Consider the following 16,351-nt stretch of genomic DNA (forward strand, 5'->3'; position numbering starts at 1 on the left):
AGTTTCAAACCAGTTTGACACTCTAATATAGCTCTCTCTCTCTCTCTCTCTCTCTCTCTCTGGCTCTTTCCGCACGGGCCTTTTACAGCGCCCTGGGGACGGCAAAAACGCCGTCCCCAGGGAGCTGTTCGCATGGGGGGCACAGTTGCTTCACAGCCGCACCGCCCTCACTCCTCCCCAGCAGCACGAAGCCGCCATTTTCCCACCTCGCTCTGTGAGCGAGGTTTTTGGAAAACGACGGCTTCCAGCTGCTGCCATGCGAACGGCAGCGGCTGGAAGGTGCCATCCCTCCCCCTTATCCCTCCCCCCTTGCCCAATCGAGTTACTGTCCCTGCAACCGTCCGGCGCGTCGCCAAGGCCTGGGGACACGCCCCCCTGCCCTGCAACTCCGGAGCAGTCACGCAGGACAGGGGGCGTGTCCCCTGGCCTCGGCGACTCGCCGGACGGTCACAGGGATGGTAAGTTGATCAGGCGACGGCGCAGTGCGGCGCCGTCTTCCCAGTCGTTACCAGGACCGTTTGTGCGAACGGTCCAGGGGGGGTTGGGTCGGCGTCATGTATGCCAACCCAACCCCCAGCGTGGCCGTGCGGAAGCGGCCTCTGATTCTGTAAACCTGAGTGGATCACTATGTCCCTTTAACATATACTGTTAGCAGGCTTAATTATTTGCTAATTTGACATTCTAGTTAGTTAGTATGGGTAAAACTCTCCTCCAACACCACATCTCAAATGAATCGACTTTCTTCCTGTCAGCTTTCACACCTGCACATAGGAAGGTGGAATACTATTGCATGAATTAATTTGATCTTTATTGCCAGAGACACATCCTCACAGTTAAGAATCTTTTCAAACTCCTTCATGATTGCCCTTCCATCTCAATCGCTTTCTCATTTCTTCGTCATAGTCTCCCTTTTGGTTAATAATGGAGCCAAGGAATAACAAATCTTGAACAATTTCAGTTTCTTCATCAACGTAAAGTTGTGTAACTCCCTTGTAGTCATTACTTTTATCTTTTTGATGTCAGTTGTACTTTGGCACATTCTGTTTTGACCTTCATCTGAAGTCATTTCAAGTCTTCCCTATATTCTGCCAGTGATATGACTTCACCTGCATATCTCAAATGTTAATGTTAATGTTCCTTTCACCAAGGTTTATTCCACATTCATTCAAATCTAATCCAGCTTTCACTATCTCTAATGCCTCTTCCTTTTCTGAATTCAGCTTGAATACTGGCATTTCTCATTCCATCTATGGTAACAGTCTTTGTTACAAGATTTTGAGCATCATTTTACTTGCATGATGCAGTGGTCCAAAAGTTGCTGCAGTCTTTTATGTCTCCTTCTTTTGGGAATTGGAATATAAATTGATAGTTTCCAGGCTGATTCTGTAGCTTGAAATAGCTCTATAAATATCTATAAACATGCTCACGGCACCCCAAGGTACCACGGAACCCTGGTTGGGAATCTCTGCCACAAGCACAGCATAGAGGTCAAAGCCCTCTCCCTCCCCACCCCAACTGGTATTTAGAGGTACACTACTTCTGAACATGGGAGTTCCATTTAGACCAAACTGGGCACAGTATTCCAAATACAGCTGCAACCATTCCTTTGTACTAAAGCAGCTATGATAGGCTGATGCTATAAAGGAAGCCATGAACTTTAGTTTGCATGAATGAGGCTGTTAACAACTGGACGTTTTGGAGGACAATTATTTATGGGGCCGTCGTGAGTCAGAAGCAACTTGATAGTGCTTAACATGCAAGGCAGATGTAGCCTTGGCCGCCATAGTCCAGGCTAGCCAGATATTGTCTGATTTCAGAAGCTAAACAGGACCAGCCCTAGCTAGTATTTGGACAGGAGATCTCCAAGGAATACCAGAGTCATGATGTGGAGGCAGGCAATGGCAAACCACGTCTGACTGCGACTTGATGCCAAAAAAAAGGCATCTATACGCATCACCAGGGTTTCTTTTCTATCCATTTTCTAATAATCCCTAGCTTGGAAACTGCTTTTTCCATCACTGGAAAACCAGGGCTTGGTGGGAAAAAAACTTTTTCCAGAGAGAAAAAAAAGTATGTAAACTGCTTTAATCCATCTATAGATCTACCGCCGAAGAATTTGATTGTGGAGGAACAGAGTGTGTTGCAGCTTGTTTCAGAAACTGCCCTTCTTAGTCATTTTGTCAACAGAAAGGGACACACAACCACCCGCTCTGTTTGCCGCATGAGGTTGCCTCGTGCTTCTGGACGCAAAACTCCAGCTTCTCCTCCAGAGCAGGAAGCAGGCAGCTATCAGCAGAGTGATGAATGTCAGACAGGAGGCATTTTATTCCTGTTTCCTTTTCGGACGCTAAGGGCAGCCGCTGATGCGGCACCGCTGGAGCACTGAGCCATGGTTTTGAACACATTCTGTTTGCCTAGCAGTGACAAGTCAGTGACAATATTGTGTACACTTGGCATAGTTTTGGCCTAACAAGCAGGGAAGGGCTTGACACCTGACGGAAGTTTCCTAACAGCACTGGTGAGAACCACTCCCCTTCACAGATGTCAGAAAGAGAAATGCCGTTTTCTGACATTAGGTTCCACCCCATTCTCTAAGCTCCACCTCCTGGATTCTCAGGCACCGCCTCCTCGCTCCCAGGCTCTGCCTCCTATAGTTCAAGATCTGAATTGCAGGAGTTCTGGCCATATCAGTATATTTTTGCCTATCCCCCCAGACGTCATCCTCTACCCAACAAGGCTCCACTCATTGATCTGCCAGACTCCACCCCTTAGCACCCTGGCTCCGCCCTCTGTGAGCATCAAGCGATCTGTCAAATCTTGTACTAAGGAACATTTGCCACAAGATCTTTCCACCATATTTCTGTTGTTAAGCATAAGCATAAGCATTTTATTGTCATTGTGCACGCACAACGAAATTTACAGCAGCATTCCTCGATGCACACAATTTCAGACTCATACCCCATCCTCACTTTCCCCTTCCTCCACCCATCCCTACACAGCCCCAAACACATCGACACGAAGCCGCGGAGTTCAGCATAGCCACAGCCCTAGAGTAGAAGCTGTCTCTAAGCCTCTTTGTTCTAGTTTTTATAGACCTGTATCGTCTGCCGGATGGTAACAGTTCAAAAAGAGAGTGTGCTGGATGAGACAGGTCTCTCAGAATATTTTGGGCTTTCTTTAGGCTTCGGGAATTATAGAGTTCTTCCAAGGAGGGGAGAGGGCAGCCGATAATCCTCTGTGCAGCAGTAGTGATCACCTCTCCCCTTGGAGCTTTTCCTATCTGCCACTGTGCAACTGGAGAACCATACACAGATGCAGTAGGTTAAGACACTCTCTATAGCACAGCGGTAAAAGGACACCAGGGAGTTTTCCATTCAGTTGTTGTTTCCTTTTAAAAAAGTCTCTTGTGATAGTACAGTTCCTTGCTGGGCCTCTTAACCAATTTCACGGTAGCAGTCTGTACGCCCCAGGTCCAGTCCTCTTTAATCATAACGCCCAGAAATTTAAAACTAGCCACCCGCTCTACTTGATCTCCATTTATAGTCAAGGGCTGAATTTCTGAGCTATTCCTTCTATAGTGCACTATAAGCTCCTTTGTCTTGTTAGTATTAAGAACCAGGTTATTTTCCCTGCACCATGAGAGCAGTCGGTCCACCTCAAATAGTTAGGGCTGATTTCAAAGCATGGGGAGATTGGACACAAATGTTTGCCCCCTAAAACCTGAATTCTCATTTTGCTACTGAAAACAACCAGAAGAAGAAGAGTTTGGATTTATACCCCTCCCCTTTATCTCCTGTAACGAGACACAAGGCGGCTTTCAAACACCTTTCCCTTCCTCTCCCCACAACACACATCTTGTGAGGTACGGTGGGACTGAGAGAGTTTGGAGAGAACTGTGTCTAGTACAAGTCACCCAACAGGCTTCATGTGTAGGAGTGGGAAAATCAACCTGGTTCACCGGATGAGAGTCAGCTGTTCATGTGGAGGAGTGGGGAATCAAACCCAGTTCTCCAGATTAGAGTCCACCACTCTTACCCACTACGCCATTCTGGCTCTCAAGGAGAGAGCTATGGTGAAGCCCCCTTTGGAATTCTGTGTATAATTCTGGTCAATTATAGAGCTGGAAAAAATTAAAAAAACAGATGCAGAAAGAAAGAATAAACAGACAATTGTCATAATGGAGGGGAATGGCTAGAGGGGTCCCACAAGGATCGGAGTTTGGGCTGGTGTTATTTGTTATAAATGGTTGAGACCTGGGGCATAGCAGCCAAGTTTGTATATGATACCAAAGTATTCAGGATGGCGAAAACTAAGGCTGAGGGTGAAGCACTGTAAGAGGATCTCCACATACTGGGTGAGCGGGCAGCAACATGGCAAACGAAGGTCAGTGAAGGCATGTGTAAAACCATGCACAGTAGACCAAAAAAAAAACACATCCCGGTACCTTTATCTCCTGGTTGAGGCCCGGTGGCGTAGAGCAATCACCTTAGCTAGGTGTAATGCCCTGCCTTCCTCCTTTAGCCTTGGACGCCACCTTGGAATTCCACATAAAGAAAGGAAATGCCCGTGTGGCATGGGTTCTGTGGAAACAGTATCTCATATGCTGTTGGATTGTCCTTTTTATGAGATAGGTAGGAAGAAGCACATAATCCCCTTCCTGCATGGAAGAAGAAGAAGAAGAAGAAGAAGAAGAAGAAGAAGAAGAAGAAGAGGAGGAGGAGGAGGAGGAGGAGGAGGAGTTTGGATTTATATCCCCCCTTTCTCTCCTGTACGAGACTCAAAGGGGCTTACAATCTCCTTTCCCTTCCCCCCTCACAACAAACACCCTGTGTGGTGGGTGGGGCCGAGAGAGCTCCGAAGAACTGTGACTAGCCCAAGGTCCCCCAGCTGGCGTGTGTGGGAGTGTACAGGCTAATCTGAATTCCTCAGATAAGCCTCCACAACTCAAGCGGCAGAGCTGGGAATCAAACCCGGTTCCTCCAGATCAGAGTGCACCTGCTCTTAGCCACTGCGCCACTGCTGCTCCAAGTGAAGGCATTACAGATAAACAGAAGGTTATATATCTTTTAAACAGCCACAACTACAAGCTGTTGGAAGCGGTGGCTAAATTCTTTTAAATGGTGGTTATTTTTTAACCTCATTGTCAGAAGTTGTAAAGGCTGTTATTATCTTGCAATGCTAATGTTAAACTATTTATATGCCATTAAAGGTATTCGAAATCGAAAAATAAATGCCCAGTGAGAGCCAGAGTCTTTCATACCAGGCCCTAACTATACTGCATTCCTCAGAACAATGGACCCGTATTGTGGGCCAACTAGGAAGGATGGGGCTTCCGGTAGACTCCTTAGTTATGCTGTCCCGTAATTAAGTGTTCAGCAGAATCAGAAACAGACTTTGATTTAGAGTACCAGAGTCTGATTGATCAGGCTAGTGGATTCTGCTCACCTTTGAATTCTTGGCATTTCTTCGGGGAAAACAAATATATCCAACGAGTTATATTTACTTCCTGAACCCAAACGCCGACGTGCAATCTCCCATGCGACATGTCACATCATGTCATCTTCTCTGAGATCTGGTAGGGAGACAAAAATACCACGCCATTGAAAGGCTTTGCATTTGTAACACGAATTGTGAAGAGTCAGTTCATCATATCCTACACACCATTGTCCTTTATATAATGCAGCTAGGAGGAAGTTCCTGGCACCTCTGTTGATTGACAACAGCGTTCTCACAGACCAACAGAAAACCCTCTGCCTTCTGGACAATGGCTCAAGAGAAGTCTTAGAGTTTATTTGTTTATATTTTTATTTTTGACTGCCAGGTTCCTCTGTATTGCAATTGAAAGGCGCTCTTAACGTAACTTTTGAAACATTTTATTCAGTCTTTAAATCATCATTTTAGACTATTTTTTCATATAGATCCCTATTTTGTTATATGTTCTTTTATAAATGTGTATTGTTGCTGTCTGAATGCCATTAAAGGTTTCAGTTCAGGAATTCAGTTGGTGTCTTCTCCAGACAGGTCTCCTCTGCAGGGCTGGTGTCCCACGAAGACAGACTTGCCAAACATTAGATTGAGGGAGGACAAATTCAAGGGAAATCTCCTGAATTCACTCTATTTCAGTCAGGGACAGAATGGGCTGGCTAGAAACCAGCACTGCAATTTTTACTTTTGGGCCAGGCAGGAAGGCAGGCACCCGAAATCCAGGAGTTTGAAAATCCCAGGGAATAAAAACCATCTCTGATTGGCTCAAGAGCAGTGTTGGCAGTTATGCTCACACTTCATTGGCCACAGTCAGCTTTCTCCACCCTTCTGTCCCTAAAGGTGCAGACTCTGCAAAGACCTAGCTAGCGAGGTCCTTACAGAAATGCATGGCACTCATTGGCTGGAACTCTGTTGCCCTGGAAACAAAACAGGAAGTGCACCAGGGAAGGAGACTGCAGCCGGCTCCAGAAACATTGTGGGCAGTTCCCCCAGACCACATCAGAAAGCCCAATTGGTAGCAAGGTGGAGGGGGGATTCTCGGCGGGGGAAGGGATTCTCCGGTTGGAGAAAAAAAATAAAGCTGGTTTAAAGGCAGTCCAAGAGGCTAGCCGCTATGGAAGGCGCCCTTTTTAAATAGACGAAATCCGACAAGTCACATCTCTATTTGGTTTATCAGATTTTGCAAATATTCAAGCTCAGCTTTTTTGGCACGGCTTATATTCGGGGCTGAACAAAACGCCAAAAAAGTCAAATCAGGCGGGGGGGGGGGGGGGGTTACAGATTCGGTTTTACCGCATCACCAAGTCTAGAGTATACACAATAGATGCACAATCTTCAAACACATTTTTTTAAGATAATTTCTTTGGTTGGGAAATTGTCAGAAGGAAAGAGCCAGATCTTTAGAAATATTTTTCCTCTACTCCCCCTTCTTCAAAAAGCTTATGTTCCATATATGCTTAAGAATGTAAGAACATCGAAAAGTCTGACTGAATCATACCAAAGATCCACCTTAATCTGAGGCTCATTCCGCACATGCAGAATAATGCACTTTCAAACTGCTTTCAGTGCTCTTTGAAGCTGTGCGGAATAGCAAAATCCACTTGCAAACAGTTGTGAAAGTGGTTTGAAAACGCATTATTTTGCGTGTGCGGAAAGGGCCTGATATTCTGTTCCCCTCAGCAGTGAATAAGCCCAAAGCCCCAGCAGAGCCACAACCCTGAACGGTAATTCACAGATACATTGCCTCTAACAGTGGAGGTTCCATTTAACCATCAGAACTAACTAACCATTGAAGGGCCATGCATTTGGCTGCTTAGGCCAATCCTATGCATGTGTGCTGGAAAGTAAAACTGAATTTAGCAGCTCTTACTCCCCAATAAACATGCACAGGATTGCAATCTGGAGCTTTCTATTTGCAAAGCTTATTAGTATTACATTTAGAAAACAGGTTAAGTACAAAAATGAGAGAGACAGCTGAACCGAATGGTATAACTGAATGGCTGAAGCCTTGAATGTTCTTCCCCTTAGCCACAATCCTCTCATCCTAGTAGAAATGCCAGCCTCTAGGTAAGGCCTGGGGCAGTGTTTTCCAACCTTTTCGACATCACGGTACCCTTGACCTCACTCTTCATATCTCACAGTACCCCTGCCATCCTTCCCTCACCTTCCCCTCCCAGTTTCCCTGCTTGCCACCCCCCACCTTCCCCTCCCAGGGTGATGCGAAGCACGGGGGTGGGGGTGGGTGGGAAATGGCTGCTGACCTTGCGGCAGGCCCTGCCCCTTGGGCCAGCTTCATATCCTTGCTGGTACCGGCGGGAGACACCACAAAAGTGAGGGGGGCCGGTAGCATTGCCGCGGTACCCCTGGGGCATGCTCACGGCACCGCAGGGTACCACGGAACCCTGGTTGGAAATTGCTGTCCTAGAATAACAGCTCATCTTCAGACACTAGTGGTCATCAATTCCCCCAGAGAAAATGGATCCTTTTGAAGGATGGACTCTTTGGTATTGAACCGCACTGAGGTCCGTGTCCTCCCCAGGTTCCACCCCGAAATCTCCAGAAGTTTCCCAACCTGGATCTGACAGGGGCGGAGCGAGGGGGAACTGCGCCCGGGACATACCTGTGTCCTTCGCCCCTGCCGTGCACCCACCCGCCCCGCCCTGCCTCGGAATGCCCTGCCACGCCCCTGCACAGGCGTGCGCCCGGGGCATTGCGCCCTGCCCCATTGACGCTACGCCACTGGGATCTGGTAATCCTAACCCTCCCCCCTCCTCCTAGGTTGGAGGAAGGTCTGAACATTATCAGCACAGATCCACACACTTCATGAGAGCCCCACCTTAAGTGTTATTGTGGATGAGGACCAGAGCTTGCCTCTAATAAGCATTGGATAGATACAGCTGGAGCAGGGCATATAATGAGCCCGGAGAGGCCTTTGCTGTGACTGAGAAGTTTCTCCTCAGTTTTGGTGCGATGGAGCAGAAACAAATGGTGGTGTCTGGTGGGCAAGCTCTTTCCCAGGTAAGGCGGCGGATTATATTTATGGAAGATGAATGAAATTAGCCCTGGGCTGGGCTGTAGACAGAAAAATTAGACGGTCGACTGAAGTATACTTCACCGGCAGGTGAAGGGTCACGCTGGCCAAAGCAGGAAACCAGGTGTTATGCCTGTTTAAGATCTGCAGTTAACCAAGATGGGAGTTTAAACTGCAGTCAGTTGCTTGATGCAACTGAAATATTTTCTCTCTGCTGTTTTCTGTGTTTTTACCTGGAGGAAATATGCAGCGCAGGGTTGTTTTTTTCATTAAGCTCATGAACTACCACTAACTTTTTAAACTCTTGTGGGGTAGCTAGCTTAGTAGTAGAAGAAAAAGAGTTTGGATGTATATCCCCCCTTTCTCTCCTGCAGGAGACTCAAAGGGGCTTACAAACTCCTTCCCCTTCCCCCCTCACAACAAACACCCTGTGACGTGGGTGGGGCTGAGAGAGCTCCGAAGAACTGTGACTAGCCCAAGGTCACCCAGCTGGCGTGTGTTGGAGTGTACAGGCTAATCTGAACTCCCCAGAGAAGCCTCCACAGCTCAGACGGCAGAGCGGGGAATCAAACCCGGTTCCTCCAGATTAGATACACGAGCTCTTAACCTCCTACACCACTGCTACTTATCGCTTAGGAGACCCAGGAAGAGATCAGCGTCAGGCTTTTAAACGAAACGTTAAAGAACTCTGATTTTATGGCAGGCGGTCGGTCTTCATGCTAATGAGCTTCCTTGCTAGTGCTCTTCCTAGTCCCGTGGTGGTGAACCTTTGGCACTCCAGATGTTATGGACTACAATTCCCATCAGCCCCTGCCAGCATGGCCAATTGGCCATGCTGGCAGGGGCTGATGTGAATTGTAGTCCATAACATCTGGAGTGCCAAAGGTTTGCCACCACTGTCCTAGTCAATGTGCTGTTTCTAGGGCAGACCGAAGCATCGTAAACCTCTTTGGGGCAGTCGCTTGGGATTGGTCTTGTTACTCAGAAGCTGCTCTTGATGAAGAAGTTTGTTCTTGATAAAGAAAAGTTTAGTAATCCCTGTTCCAAAATGGTCATGAGCTGCAGCTGAAAATGGAGAACCCCGTTCTGCTGGCTCATCTCCAGTGGTGGGATCCAAAAATTTTAATAACAGATTCCGAGGGTGGTGGGATTCAAACAGTGGCGCCGCCGCACACACGCACCTCCAGTCCCTATTGGGCAGGGAGGTCGCTTTAGTAACCCCCTTCTCGGCACTCAGAAAAAATGAGTAACCACTTCTAGAGAAGGGGTGAGAACTGGTTGGATCCCACCTCTGCTCATCTCCCTCTATATGTGAAGCAGGTAGAGCTACCAACTCCGGGGCAGGAATTTCCCGGAGATTTGGAAAGGGAGTTGGAGTGTGGTTGAGAGAAGCAGGATATAATGCCATGGAGTCTGTCCTCCAAAGCAGCTATTTTCTCTAGGGCAGAGGTGTCCAACGCTGGCGCTTCAGATGCTCATGGACTACAATTCCCATCAGCCCCTGCAGCAGGGGCTGGTGGGAATTGTAGTCCATGAACATCTGAAGTGCCAGAGTTGGACACCCCTGTTCTAGGGCAGTGTTTTCCAACCTTTTTCATGTTACGGTACCCTTGACCTCGATCTTCATATCTCACGGTACTCCTGCCATCCTCCCCTCCCACCTCCCCCCCCCAGTTCCCCTGATTGCCACCCCCCACTTTCCCCTCCCAGGGTGAAGGGAAGCACTGGGGGGGGGAGTTGCTGCTGACCTTGTGGCAGGCCCTGCCCCCTGGGCCAGCTCCATGTCCTTGCTGGTGCTGGCGGGAGACACCACAAAAGTGAGGGGTCCGGTAGCATTGCCGCGGTACCCCTAGGACATGCTCACGGCACCCCAGGGTACCACGGAACCCTGGTTGGGAATCACTGCTCTAGGGGAACTGACTTTTGTAATCTGGCATTCAGGTGTTTCTAAGACTCTCTTCAAGTTGACTTTCCTAGAAATGGGGCTGGGTTACTTCCTAAGTACCAATGATTCCATCAATCCTGGCTTGAAGTCCAGAAATAGTTGCGATAGGGGAAAGATGAGTTTCTCATAGGTTTTTTTAATGAATAATCCCAATGTAGGACCCAGCATCTGGTAGGCTTGTTTCAACGAATGTGTGAGGATTTTGAATTCCTCTTGTATCCACATTGTAGCCTAGAGGTGTATATTGGTTGTGGTGCAGTGATGAGAGTACTGAACTCAGCAGACCTGGATTCAAATTCCCACCTGTTTTTTGATGCAATGGTAACCATGGGGTTGCTGCTTGTTCCTTAGCCTCAGGAGCCGCGTGGCGTAACGGTTAAGTGCTTGCACTGCCACTCACACGGTAAGGAGTTCGAGCCCCCTGTGGGCCAGATATCCTGGCAGCTGGCTCATGGTCAACTCAGCCATCCATCCATTCCCTGGTCGGTAAATGAGTACCTAGCTCATAGCTAGGGGTTAAAGAATAGCCAGGGAAAGCAATGGCAAACTACCCCACAAAAGAGGCCTGCCTATGAAATCACTGCTCGCAGTGGTACCCCAGGGTCGGACACGACTGAAGGAGAAACTTTACCTTTTACCTTAGCCTGACCCATCTCAGAACTGTTGTGAAGATAAAGTAGAAGAGGGGAGTGTGTGTGTGTGTTCTTTGGGCTTCATGGAGGAAAGATGGGGTAAAAACATGGTGCCTGGATGCTATCCAGCATTCTCCCGATAAAATAGGTATGTGCGTTTTAGTTGTAGTATGAAGGATAGTTGTAGTATGAAGGATAACTGAACTAGCCTTGCCAACCTCCAGGTAGGGACTGGAGATCTCCTGGAATTACAACAGATCTCTAGATCCCCTGGAACTCCCCTAGAAAAAACAGCTGCTTTGGAAGGTGAACTCTGTGACATTATAACCGTGTGAGATTCCCGCTCTCTCTCCAGGCCCCCCCACCCTCTAAATCTCTCAGAATTTACAAACCTGGAGTTGGTGACCCTTAACCGGAGACCGCCCAAGTGTTTCTTCTGGTTCTCTTGTGTAATCTGCCTAGTACTTTTTCTTTTCCCTATGAGAGGAGCTGAAAGGTATGGGGTTTGGGCAGTCAAAATAAAGGACAATAAGGGTGGAGGTGAGATATAGGCTCATACCATAATGCACAGGATGGAGAAACCAGACAGGTATTTTTTTTGTTGCTGCTCTCCTTCCTGAATAGGACCAGAACTCAGGGGTCACCAAGTGAAGTTGATGGGCAACAGAATCAGTGTGGACAAAAAGGGAGTGCTGTGTTAGGTCTCAGACCTTGAGTCAATAAACTAACCAGAGGTGGGATCCAGCAGGTTCTCACAGGTTCCCGAGAGTAGGTTACTAATTATTTGTGTGTGCCGAGAGGGGGTTACTAATTGGTGATTTTGCCATGTGATTTTTGCCTGAGTTACTCCCCTCCTCTCAGCAGCAACGCACAGAACTTGAAATAGTCTAGCAGGAGTTGCACTGGCGTGCGTGGCAGCCTGTGCCTGCGTGCATTTGTTTCCCACCCAAGGACCTGCGCAGCAGCTTCGTCCTTGCCACAACCCCGCCCAGGAATGCCACCTGGCCTCCTGCTCCCACAGAGCAATGGAAACACCCCATTTCCCATGGGAGCCGAAGGTGTCAGGGGTAAGCCTAATTATCTACAAAGTGTGTGAAGCCATTAAGACAAGATGAAGGAAAGAATGCCTCATTACAGCAATGGAAACATATAGCAGGCTGCTAACACATATCTTGTAATGATTACACTGAGGTAGGAATGCATCTCAGTCAACTAGATATAATTACTGCCAGTATAATGCATTGTCGAAGGCTTTCACTGCCAGATTCAACTGGTTGTGGTAGGTTTTCCGGGCTGTGGTCTGGTGGATCTTGTTCCTAACGTTTCGCCTGCATCTGTGGCTGGCATCTTCAGAGGTGTATCACAATCTGTTACACACTGTGTCCAGAGAAAAGGGAATGTTTGGGGTATATATTGTCCATGTCCCAGGGTGGGGAACCAATCAGTAAGTGTTTGGGTAGTACTTGTTATGCAAAGATGTGGTTGATAGTATTGTATTGTGGGTGGGGCTTATCAGTGCAGTGAGTGATTCACCTTTTCATGCCCTGCAGCAGCAGCAGCAGTATTGGTGAATGCAAATCCTGTGTTTGGGTGGAGTCCATTGATCATGAACTTAGTATGCCCTTGGGGTTTGCTTTTGGTGTTTTTAAGTACTGGTAGCCAAGCTTTGTTAATTCTCAGAGTCTCTTCTTTCCTGTTGAAGTTGTCTTAGTGTTTGTGAATTTCAGTGGCCTCCCTATGCAGTCACTCACTGGACTGATAAGCCCCACCCGCAATACAATACTATCAACCCCATCTTTGCATAACAAGTTCTACCCACCCTGGGACATCAACACTATATACCCCAAACATTCCCTTTTCTCTGGACACAGTGTGTAACAGATTTCCTCTGTGATGCACTTCTGACTGGAAAACCCACCACAACCAACTGTGTTTGGGTGAAGTCCATTGTTCATGAACTTAGCATGCCCTTTGGGTTTGCTTTTGGTGTTTTTAAGTACTGGTAGCCAAGCTTTGTTAATTCTCAGAATCTCTTCTGTCCTGTTGAAGTTATCTTGGTGTATAATTTGCAACATTGGGCTAGGAATGCATTTAAATCACTTAGGTGCAATCCCAGACATGCTGCTTTATTCAAGAAGTAATTAAAGTGTGGAGTTCACTGCGAGTGGCTGTAAGCAATAGATAACTTTGAAATGGGTTAGACAGATTTCCTGAAGGATAGTACCATTAATGGGTACTCGCCATAGGGACCTGAAGGAGAACTTCTATAGTCAGAGGCAGTAAACCTCTGAATGCCGGTGCTGTGAGACCGCATCAGGGGAAGACCTTTGTCTCGATGTCCTGTTTCCTGGCTTGCTAGGAATCCCTGACATGCTGGCCTCGGGCTGGACTCTATGGCATTATATTGTGCTGAGGTCCCTTTTCAAATCCTTCCCTCCCAAGACTCCATCCTCAAATCTCCAAGAATTTTGCCATCCAGAGTTGGCTGGAGATTAGTTGTAGGCTCAGGAGATCTTCAGGCCTCTACTGGAAGCTGTGTATCCACCATATCAGGGGGCGGGTCTAGGTGCACCAGTATGAGTGGAAATAAGGTATCTGCACCAGAAATCTTAAGGTACCTAAGTGCTGTATATTATAAATCGATAACGTGTTTAAATTCACAAATGCAGTCTCTTAGTTCTTCAATATGAATATATAACAAAGCAAAAAAAAGGAGGCACACTTGGCTTTCTGTTGAGGACCAAGGCTCAGCGGGATGTTAAGCTGCACAAAGACAAGTCCCGGGAAAGTGCGAACAACTGTAAAACATTACCTGGTGAATAGAAACCTGTGGGATTCACAATATTAACACATAGGAAACATCGTTTGTTGCTTTTTAATAAATAATTCGACCCATCCTTTTTGTTTGGAAATTTTAAACTGAGAGCTCTATTTGAATGTATTATTTTTAATGTCTTGTTTTTGTAGGACCTATATAAAACATACTGGGCTATAAATAAGACTGCTTGGGTGGATAGTAGTAGTTTGAATGTATGGGTTGTTTACTGTACCGCTGAAGAAGGTCCAATAGGATCGAAACACGTCACGTCTTTTTAGGTCTTTTATGCATTACACTCTGAGATAGTCTGTATTAAATTTTTTACAATTGAGGCTTTGTGATTGTTTGTGATATATTTTATGATATTGTGATATATTTTATGTGTTTTTAGACATGAATGTGTACTTTCTATTGAGATTTTTATGCATAGCGTTTTATTGTTAAGTATATAGCACAGTTCAATAAAATATATATTTAATATATTCAATTCAATTCAACCTTTAATGGCATATGAATATTTAATACATATTAAATGATAGTTTTAGATGGCTCAACCTTTTTGGTTCCTAGCTTGTTTTTCAGTTTGTGTTTCCCTTATTTTGGCGCTTCATTGTCCCAGCAAGCTCAGTTGTATTTGAGTCAGGGCCTAACATGAGAGAATAACTTGGCAGTTACTTTACCAAAAAAAACTTGTTAAGCATTTTGACACGGGCAAATAACGTTTAAGAGGGTTACTGTGTTGGTCTGCACAGTACAACTGGATTTGAGACCAACAAGATTTTGGGGGTATAAGCTTTTAAGCATCAACGATCCCTCCCAGCTAGTATCTGATGAAGGCAGTTTTGACTCTGAAAATCTTGTGTGTCTCTTTATGGTTCTCCTGGTCTTTAATCTTGCTGTTCTATGGGGAAATAACGGGTTTTTGAAGCTCTGCATGCTGCCAAATCTTTCTGGACTTTTCCTTAGGATTCAGATCCCCTTCTGAAAAGTACGGAGACCTTCGTCAGAAAATGGTTTGAAGGATTCCATCAGCAAGGTCTGTTTGGGACACTGGTAAGTAATGAACCGTTGAATTTTGAATGCCCTGTTAGAAAATGCCCAGGACATTATAGGGAGATGCTTGAATTACTGTACCAGCCATGCCCCCAGAACTCTGCATCATACTGACAATGTAGCTGTAGCCATGATGGTCATCTCTGGATCCCTTGAAGATGCTACCTTCAGAATTGGTCCTTTGGGAAGAGAAAAGAAGCAAGGCCTGTACTTCCTTCATAGATGTGTCTCATTTCAACCTGATTAACTAACATTTATTTACTAGGGTGTCGTGGGTTTTCCGGGTTGTATGACTGTGTTCCAGTAGCATTTTCTCTTGACGTTTCACCTGCGTCTGTGGCTGGCATCTTAAGAGGATCCTCAAAGACTTCAAACACCTGTCCCATGAACTGATGTTGCCTTGGAGGAATTGCTAAAAAACGGCCTCTGAATAGCTTGTTTTGCTTTGTACAGTTCCAGCTCCTTCACAAAATGGCCCCGTGGGTTTTTTCTGTGATTCCGATTGAAACTATTGGCAGCCAAGACATTCCCTCTACCGACAGACGGGTCCGGTATGCCAAGAAGCAGCTGAGGATGGTGGCCCGTTTTTTGTTTGCCTTTGTTCCCTCTCGGTTCCAGCAGGTTTTGGGGTATTTTCTGGGTGACATCATGGAAGGAAACATCTCTCAAGGTGAGCAATGGAGCGAGCCTGGAACTTGGAGGCATTTAAGAAGCATAGATTGGCCTTATTTGTGGCTTATTGGCTAAAGCCCAGTTCATAAAGCAGTCAATGAAATGACCCATCCAGCATTTCTTAGCCTGTAGCGTTTCAGTGTAGGAGCGGGTGTTGGGATTGCAGAATTGATGCTGCTCTAATATGGGGAAAATCTATGTGGTAAAGAGAGCTGTGAATTGGGGATCCCTTGGCTTGAATATTGCCCCGACCACCTAGCAAATTCATGGCAATAAATTGGCCTTGAAGTCACACCTCAGATTGTGAGGGTGATATTGGACTACCCTCACATGCAACAATGATTCATTAGAGACATGTGAACGTATCTTTTTTGACTGTGCGGTCGGCGGTGGGATCCAAAAATTTTAGTAACAGGTTCCCATGGTGGTGGGATTCAAACTGTGGCGTAGCGCCAATGGGGCTGGGCAGGGCACAACGGGGGCGTGGTTGGGCATTCCATGGCGGGGCATTCGTGGGCGAGGCTGTGGCAAGGACGCAGCTGCTGCACCGGTCCTTGGGCAGGAAACGAATGCACGCAGGCGCAGGCTGCCACGCACGCCGGTGCACCTCCTGCTCGACTGCTTCAAGTTCTGCGCGCTACTGCTGAGAGGAGGGGCATAACTAAGGCAAAATTCACGTGGCAAAATCACCAATTAGTAACCTCCTCTCGGCACAC

The 16,351-nt window shown here is 46.7% G+C and overlaps 1 protein-coding gene across 1 annotated transcript in view; it reads right to left on the reverse strand.

Annotated features, from left to right (window-relative positions):
• LOC125433272 (flocculation protein FLO11-like) overlaps positions 1–15,183 on the reverse strand; it is a 75,516-nt gene extending 60,333 nt beyond the window's left edge. The window contains exon 1 of the mRNA XM_048497774.1: positions 15,045–15,183. Within this exon, the coding sequence (XP_048353731.1) occupies positions 15,045–15,183 (139 nt within the window). The remainder of the gene's footprint in view (positions 1–15,044) is intronic.
• Positions 15,184–16,351: the final 1,168 nt, after the last annotated feature.

The sequence above is a fragment of the Sphaerodactylus townsendi genome, linkage group LG05 (assembly GCF_021028975.2).
Source record: "Sphaerodactylus townsendi isolate TG3544 linkage group LG05, MPM_Stown_v2.3, whole genome shotgun sequence".
Taxonomy (NCBI): Eukaryota; Metazoa; Chordata; class Lepidosauria; order Squamata; family Sphaerodactylidae; genus Sphaerodactylus; species Sphaerodactylus townsendi.